This window comes from Carassius gibelio, chromosome A20 (genome assembly GCF_023724105.1).
Source record: "Carassius gibelio isolate Cgi1373 ecotype wild population from Czech Republic chromosome A20, carGib1.2-hapl.c, whole genome shotgun sequence".
In the NCBI taxonomy this organism is placed as follows: Eukaryota; Metazoa; Chordata; class Actinopteri; order Cypriniformes; family Cyprinidae; genus Carassius; species Carassius gibelio.
This window is the reverse complement of record NC_068390.1, coordinates 25,179,561-25,188,989: the sequence shown is the minus strand read 5'-3', so window position 1 is coordinate 25,188,989 and position 9,429 is coordinate 25,179,561. Positions and strand designations below refer to the sequence as shown.

The following is a 9,429-nucleotide window of genomic DNA, read 5'->3' as shown; positions in this document are numbered from 1 at the left end:
CCTGCCCGTCTCAGTCTTAGAAAACTGAGCCTAGATGGACTACCAGTATGTTAGCAGTGAGTTAAGAGTCCCTTAAATACACTTCAACATCTTCTCTGACCCTCCTACATGATGAGGCAGCAAATAACAGCCAAGCACTTAAAATATACATTACTTTAGTTTTCTGGTTTGTCCATGGCTCATCGATTCTTCAGCCTAGTACATAAACTACTGTCAAAGAGTTTGGGGTTGGTGAGTTTTTTTTAGTGTTTACACTCACCAAGGCTGATTTATTTGATCGAAAATAAAAATTGTACACATTAAAATATCATTTTTCTACTTGATTTAATATATATTTAATATAATTAATATTTATTCCTGTGAAGCAAAGCTGAATTTCCATTATAATTACAGCCTTTAGACATGTGATCCTATAGAAATTATTCTAATTTTCTGATTTGCTGCTCAAGAAAGATTTATTATTATTAATGTTGAAAACACTTGTGCTGCTAGTGTGCCAGAAATCTGAAATCTTTTAGATCACCCTTTAATTTTGCATAGAATAAACACCTGATTTTACACTTTTATGTAATTTGCAAAGGAAATGTGTTTCACAAATGGAATCAAATATTAAAAACATTGATATCAGAAGAATTGGTTCAAATATTCTCAGTTATGTTAATGTAGCCTAACCAGACAAATATGTCAAAGAGAGCAATTGGAGTGGAAAAGTTGATGTAAGGGTTAATCAAAGAGTTAATTAAAAATAGCACCAGCAAATAATACTCATGTGATCTTATAGAATTATTCTAATATTCTGATTTGCTGCTCAAGAAAGTTTGATTATTATTAATATTGAAAACACTTTCACTTTTGATTTAATGCAAATTTGCTATATATATTGTGACACGTGTCCTGAGCTCTCTTCAGTGTCTCCCTGGAAACGGAGCAGGCACACTTGCACCTGCTCATCATGGGCTGAGCGACCACACCTGCGCCCCATCAGCTGCTGCTCATATGAACCCCACAAGTGGGCACAGAGGTGAGAGATGTCTCCACAAGACTCGGCTAATCTTGTCTTTCCCTTTGCCCGCAGAGAGCAGCATGTGACCGCCAGCCCCAATGCCCACGGAAGAGCACGGACCCACACTGCACCAGCGCACCCATAGCAAAGACGCAGAGCACCGAGCAATAAACAGCCTCACAACAACGCCTTCCACAACCCTTTCTGTTAAAAAAATCCACCCTTCGGGGAACTTACCTTCATCCTCGAGTCGTGTCCTACTTCACCCCGCCACAATATATATAGCAAATCTATAATTTAGCTTTACTATTTCATGCATCAAGAATTATTAACATAGAAAGTTTTGCATTGTATATATATATATATATATATATATATATATATATATATATATATATATATATATATATATTGTGACGAGAGCTGGGGATCCATATCAACAACCACGGGAGTCAAGCTGGTGTAGGCCAAGAGCTGGGGCCCGGTCCCGACCCAGCGCTTCAGAAGATTGAAGTGGTAGAGCTGATCCTCTTTTCTTCTGCCTGGTTGCCGCACACGGTATGTAACGGGGCTGACCTTTTCGTTGACGTTGTACGGCCCCTGCCAGGTGACCAAGAACTTGCAGGCAGCTGTGGGAACCAGAACCAGGACGTGGTCTCCTCGCTGGAACTTCCGTGGTTGGGCCACCTGGTTGTGGTGCCGCTGCTGCGCCTGTTGTGCCTTGACGAGGTGCTCCCGGATGATGGGCATGACTCAGTCGATCTGCTCCCACATCTCGCGCACGTGTTCCATGGTGGTGCGGTGTACCACCGGGTGTTGTTTCCTAGGCCTCTCGGGCAACGTCAAGCAGACCGTGGGGTTGTCGGCCGAAGAGCAGCTCGAATGGCTTAAAGCCTGTGGAGGCCTGAGGGGTCTCTCGGATACCGAAGAGCACGTAGGGCAGTATCTGGTCCCAGTCCCACTTGTCTTCGGCCGCCGCTCAGAGCAACATCTGTTTGGTCAATGATTGAAACGCTCGACGAGCCCATCGGTCTGGGGGTGGCAGAACCGTCGAACTACGGCCTCTAGGCCTGGCCACTGGAATTAGTTGCGGAGGTGCTGGATCGTGTTCTGAGCCCCCAGGTAGCCTGCCATCGGATGTGCATGGGCTATTTCTATCACTGCCCCTGTCTTGCTGCGCGGGATGACCAGCAGGGTTTTTTCCTCCCCCCTCGGTTCTCGGTGTGCACGGCGCAGCCTGCCAGCTAAGGTCATCCCGGAGAGGGGGTTGCTTCAGTGTGCATGGGCTCATGTTGAGGGCAGGGAACCGCTGTCCTGCTAACCGGTCGATGGGTGCCCTCAGGTGTGCGCTGCTCCTGGACCACCCTTCGAGGAAATGGCGGCATTCTCTCCCCTACCTCCCGGTGTTGGGTGGCCTCAGCCTGCTCTATGGCCTCAACCAGCTCATCCACTTTGGTCGGGTTCCGCATACCATCTGCCTGACGAAGCGGGTGGGGAAGGGTCCACAGGAGGTGATCGACCACAACGTGCTCCGCTACCTGGTGTACGGTGGGACCCCCGGCCAGTAACCAGTGCTGGGCCAAGCGGGAGAGGCTTGCGGCTTGAGCCCGGGCCGGCTGCTGCAGGTCGAAGGTCCACTCACTGAAGAGTTGGGCGATGCTGATTAGAGATAGCCCCATCCGGCCCAGGATATCCTTCCGCAACTCCTCGTAGGAAGTGCTTTGTTCTGGGGGAAGCGCAGAGTAAGCTCATTGAGTCTCTCTCGTTAGCAATGGGGCGACGATGCGTGCCCATTCCTCCTTGGGCCATGACTCCCACTCAAGTTTTACTGACTCTAAACTTTTGAATTGTATAATGGATTTCAAAGCTATTCATTCATACATTTGATGTGATATTTTATTTACTTGATTATGGGGCGACTATTCGTCACCCATATTCTTAATGGTAGATCTCAGAAATACAAATGCAAAATTTATTAAGACAATTTACAATCCTGCAATGCATTGCAATAAGAAGATAAAATATAAAAATGTATCTCTCTTTTTTTAAATACAAAAAAACAAACTTTTCTTACACCAAATAAACTCTTTAAAGGCTTAATAATGATTTTCATTAATCTTGTTCTTATGACTTTTCTGAACCTTACTCCTTATTTTTCTGTATTATTTCATTAACACAATCAGAATGATGCAACTCTACATGCTCTGAGGGATAAGTCAGAATCAAGTGTGATTCTTTTGAAGTTTAATGAGGACAGGTGTGAATGTGCCGATAAACAACAAGACATATTGCAAACATGTTTATCACAATTAATAAGTCCCTCAGCTAACAAAGATGTTTAGATTAAGAAGACACAAAACTATCAACAGTTATTTCCACAACAGGATTTCTCTAGAGTAAGAAATTACACAGGTATGATATCACAGTTTCACTGGAGGAATCAAAAAGACATTTGATTAGGATTTTAGGCATATACTAATGAAATATGCAAAGGCCTGTATTTCAATGATCTATGAATTAAATCTATAATTTAGCTTTACTATTTCATGCATCAAGTATTATTAACATAGAAAGTTTTGCATTGTCTTCATCAACACCATAAAAGCATGAAAATAAGTAATAAATAAGAAACCATCATGCCATTGGGCATTTTTGACCATGTTAACCTCTCCACTATATCTCAAACTTACAATACAAAATGACTAACTTTTTGTTTTACCAATTTCATATCCTCAATACACGGAAATATAAAATTTTCACACTTTTACAGCTTGATTGAAAATGACACCTAAAAAAAGATTCTGTGCTTCATTGAAATAAAATATTTTTTGAAGTTGCAAACAAAGATTACTAGAGTGTGTTTTACAAGATTATACTATTTTGGTGTAAGGTCCAGCTGAAATCTGCTAGCTTTAATATCCAGGAAAGATTAAGAAAAAGATTAAGTTTAACATGCATGTTCTGCATCACATCTCTTTTCCACATATCATTCATCTCAATCGATTGCTATGGTTCCATATGTCTTCCGCTTCAGTACCGGAATAAAATCACACCTTCACCATTTCACTCATCATGTTTCCCTAAGCGTGGGTCTGGCTGCCTTTGTTGGATTTTCTATGGTGTTTCTACAACCCTTTTGGGTAGTGAGGAGTTTTATTTAGATAATTTAGCCTGTAAAGTCTGTATCATCCTTCAAACCGTAGCAGCCAGCACCATTTCCTCATTTCTTGCTTTCGGCGTTCCCACAATAATTGCTTTCAGCATTTATCTAAAATTATTTTGGCTAAATATATTAAGAATGACTATCTCTTGTAAATAATGTTCAGTTTTGTAAGCAACTGAGTATTTCAATAGGCCAATGTCAATAAAATCACATGTATATTCTCAACAGTACACAAACATTTGAATCTGACAATTTATTCCTAAAATAAACAGGCTACTTTTTTTTCTTTCAGTATCAAAGACAATCTTACTTCCCAAGATTCCCTGGAGGAACCTAAAACTAAAAATATAAATACAGTGTTCTCAGAAAGCAATCAGCTCTTTCCATTTGTCTCATCTTATACTACTAAACATATTTAAAACCTTTTAAATCCATTTTTTTTTACTAATGCAATAAATCCAACAAGCATATGAATCATACTGTATGAAAGGCACCCAAAGCACAATTAGGCCTATCAAATTTATGTCTTTGATAAAAAATTTCACTCAAAACAATTATGTCTTTATTTACTCACCTTTACATCGTTACTGTATGCTGTTTTTTGTTTTTAAACACAGGGTGAAGGGATTGAGGTTGCATGCAGTTGAATCATTTTCTCTAAGCATTCAACACTATAGTTTTGTGGAGACCTTTTTCTTAGAAAAAACAGTCAATAAATGTCATTGACAGTCAGGTGTCTCACTACCAGTGGGAAAAAAGGGACAGAATGTATAGGGTTCAGGGGTTGAGAGAGGCCCAGAATGATGTTCTCCTGGGGGCCCAAAAAACTCTTTTTAAAGGGACCCCATAGCAAAATCAGTGCAAGTGGCCCAGAATTTCTAGTGACACCACAGTTGACAGTGATATTAATAGTGTCACTAACATTAGCTATGTTATTTATTTAATTACTAAGCTTAACATTCTCAGCATCTTTGCTATTATTAAAATCACGTAGCTTGTTAATAGGGACCTTATCATTGAATAAGTAAAACGGTGGTGTGTTTGAAACGGTGCAGCATTTTATTTTTCTTGAAAACATTCTGTGTGTAGCCTACAGTATTTTCTATTGGATGTTTCATAACATCAGTGTTTGATTTGGGACTGAAAGTTTTGAATCGGTTCCTTTAAAACAGTATGAATCATGGTATGAAAAATGAAAGCTTATCAGTTTGTGTTTCAATTGATAGTAGATTGAGTGGATTCAGTGCAAATGAAAAAGCAAATTGTTTTGAACCAGTGCTTTGGAGTGCGTACAAACTGCTGAAGTCACATCATTTAAGTACAAATCTAATGTTTCTAAATGTTTTGAAATTTCAATGATTTTCAATGACGATCCCTGCAAACCCATGAATCACACATCTTTAAACAGGTGTGTACTGGATATAGTTTTTACTTGATCTCGGATCAGTTTTATAAAATTGTATAATTTATTATAAGACATTTGTATAATTAAAAGGCATACTAGTAAATAATAGCTTGTTTAGCTGAGCTATATGTAGCAGTCATGGCCTAATGGTTAGAGTGTTGGACTTATAACCTGAAGGTTGTGGGTTCAAGTCTCAAGTCCATCGGGAATTGTCAGTGGGGAGAGTAAATAACCTCTTCCACCTTCAATACAATGACTAAAGTGAGACCCTTGATCAAGGCACCCAACTGCTCCCTGTGTGTTGCAGTGACATGGCTTTACTGCTCTATGTGTGTGTGTGTGTGTGTTCACTACTCTGTGTACGTGCACTTGGATGGGTTAAAAGTTGAGTACAAATTCTGAGTATGGGTCAACATACTTGGCCACACATCAATTCACTTTCTATTTATTGACACTTATTATTTAATGACATTAGATTATTAGTTAATTCCATTTCTGTCATGAAGGATTAATGTATTTGGTCTTTGCGGAATAGATCTGGTACACTGCTGCTGTGGCAGAGCAAGTACCGAGACTAGCTACTGCTAGTACATTCGCAACATGCTGCTGTGAGCATGTAAGAAATATTGCTGCTGCACATATAAAATACATGAAATCAAACCATAGCATACATTAAACACGTCGTAGCGGATATATGCAGGTGAAGCTGGGGGAGGTAGAGGGTTTATATACATATACAGTATAGATATATGTAATTTTATTTCATTATTAAGTTATTTATTTAAAAGTGTCCCATTCTAGGAATTTACGCTCTGCATTTAACCCATCTAAGTGTGCACGCACAGCAGCAAGTAGTGAACAAACACACACACAGTGATCACACACATTGAGCTGTGTGCAAAGGGATGTCTAATGCTATTTCATGTATTTTGACTTATTTACACTGGTAATCATGGAGAAAAGGCCATCCTATTGGTGTAAGGATTCAAAAGAGGAGGACTATTGGGAGTTTCTATTACTATAAATCTGGGCTCTCTGATGAAGAGTGTGCCTTTGCCACTTGAAAAAAAAGGTAAGGCTCTGGATGGTTATGATACTGAAATTTTAAAATAAAATAAAATAATGTGTTGAAACGTTTCTTATTTTTATTTATTTTTACTTTGGTATTAATAATATGTCTGAAATTATTTTATCGTTTATTTGTTATTTGTAGGAATGATAGCTATTAAGAAAAAAATTTAAGAATCTGTCATTATGATTAGTGACGAGTATTATTTATTCATACATAAACAATAAAGCTTGTTTGCAAGTGTCAGCAGCTAATATTTTTTTATTTTTTACAGAACGGTGAATCTGAATTGCGTAAATGGATGCCCGGGTCAACATCAGCCAAATAGCTGTCTGGGAAAAGCATTTTCTCTGTTATGAGTTTAGTAACAGGTCTTGTCAGAAGTTTGTCTATCCTTTGGAAACTCGAATATTACTCTACATCCTTTTCAGTGTCTCTTCAATTGTCACAATCATAGGAAACCTGCTTGTGATCATAACAGTCATTCATTTCAAGCAGCTTCACACAGCAACTAACTACCTCATCCTATCTCTGGCCGTGGCCGATCTGCTTGTAGGAGGAGTTGTGATGCCTCCCAGCATGCTGCGCTCCATCGAGACGTGCTGGTATCTGGGAGATTTGTTCTGTAAAATACACAGCAGTCTTGATGTAACATTGTGCACTGCATCAATATTAAATCTATGTATAATTTCTTTAGACAGATATTATGCTATATGTCACCCCTTTCAATATCATAGTAAAATGACATCACTCACCACACTAGTTATGATTATTATCTGCTGGAGTGTTTCAGCTGCTCTGGGGTTTGGCATGATCTTCATGGAGCTTAATATTCTTGGCATTGAGGATTACTATTATGAAAACATTGACTGTGATGGAGGCTGCTTTGTGTTTCAGAGTAAAGCTGGAGCTCCTATATTCTCACTGATCTGTTTTTATGGTCCTACTTTTGTGATGCTCTGTGTGTACCTCAAGATCTTACACGCAGCTCAACGGCAGGTTCAGGCCATCCAGAGCGTGAATTCTGAATTTAAAAAAGAGGGGAAAGCCACTAAGACTTTAGCCATCGTCATTGGGGTGTTTCTGACCTTCTGGATACCCTTTTTCATTTGTAATCTTATCGATCCCTTTATCGGTTACTCTGTACCACCACTGTTGTTTGACTTGCTCCTGTGGGTTGGATATTATAATTCCACCTGTAATCCCATAGTGTACGCCTTCTTTTACAGCTGGTTCAGACATGCTTTCAGAGTCATTCTATCCAAAAGAGTATTTCAGAGTAATTCTTCAAGGACAATACTGTTGTAATAAGGAAACAGATCATATGCAAATGCATTTCTCAATGTTTTCTGATTGGGACATATTTAAGCTTATCTTTTCTTATTATTCTGTTTTGTTTGTTATTTCATAAATAAACCTTCACACTCTTCATACTCGAAATGCAAACCTAATCTTTCTTTAAATACTTGTGTGTATGTGATTTAAGTGCCTGCATATATGAGTGCTGTATGTCTTGACATTCAGGGCTCTTCTGAGTCCACCAGTGTTGATGTTTGCCCCCTCATGGATCCCTATGAATTAAATTCTAATAAAGTTTAGCTGAGTGTGCATATTCAGTGCTAGAAGATGACTTACAATCAAATTAATTCATTTTTAAAGGACCGTTTAATTTTATATAATTTTTTATCTATAACAACAAATTCAAGATGTCTGATGTGCCAAGTACATATTTCAGGATATTAGGTTAAAACTATTTTTCTGAATAATATACAAAAGACTTGTACAAAACAGCACTATCTAAAACTAAATTATATCACTTTTGCAAAGATATTTTTTACAATTTACAATTTTACTTACCGCTTGTTAAACATTAATTTTATGGGTGTTTGTTTGATTTGTGCCACTATATATCCACCATAATTGATGATGTGCACTAAACAAATGTATGATGAGACCTTTTATGCACATGTGAAGTCTATAGAAAGAAGATAGCGCTTATTATTTATAGTACACTACAACAATTATATTATAAAATTTTCTGTGCTGATTGTCAAAAGGCTAAAATTGACTGAAATGTATATTCAAAGGGAATGACGATGTAGGCCTAGAATTAAGTTAGCTTGCTAATTGTACCCAAGAGTATGATCTGTTTAAGTTCATGTCATACTAGCAATAAACTATGCTTAACCATAAGTCGAGAGCTGTAGTTCTAACCATGTGAAGTTGCGTTCACACTTCCAGCTATACGTAGCGACAAAATGACACAATCCCATTCATTGAAACAGAGAGCTTTCAGGCAATGCGAGTGTCACTGACCATTGGTGACAGGATGTAGACGTGTCCAGTGAAGCAACAAAGTTGAGATATCTTGAACTTTAAGCAAATGAAGAGCGAATTTTGGGAGTGAAAACCAATAGAATTGAAGTCAGTGGAATGCATGTGATCCTTCATCACATTCTACAGTGGAGTGTAGATGGAAAAGTTAATTTTAGCAGTCAGCAACTTCTGTACAATTTATTATGTCTCTGTGTACATACGGTGATACTGTGCTGACTCCAAACCTGTATTTTTCTTAAATCCAGAAAGGCCGGTGCTTAAGCTCTGGCCACAGATATATAACAATGATGGCAAAGAGCACCCACTGATCTTGTTAATCTTTATTATTGAGCATTATATGCATTGATTCCATTTATACTTGTTTGTTTGGCAAGTGGCAAGAAAACTGTGGCAAGGAAACTGATTTATTGTACAAAATGGAGTAACATCCGTGAATGTCATTATCAAATGTT

The 9,429-nt window shown here is 38.5% G+C and overlaps 1 protein-coding gene across 1 annotated transcript; it reads left to right on the top strand.

Annotated features, from left to right (window-relative positions):
• The first annotated feature begins 6,937 nt into the window (after nt 1–6,937).
• LOC127938517 (trace amine-associated receptor 1-like) lies at nt 6,938–7,948 on the top strand. The gene has a single exon (XM_052535180.1). The coding sequence runs from the start codon at nt 6,938–6,940 to the stop codon at nt 7,946–7,948; it is 1,011 nt and encodes a 336-aa protein (XP_052391140.1).
• Nucleotides 7,949–9,429: the final 1,481 nt, after the last annotated feature.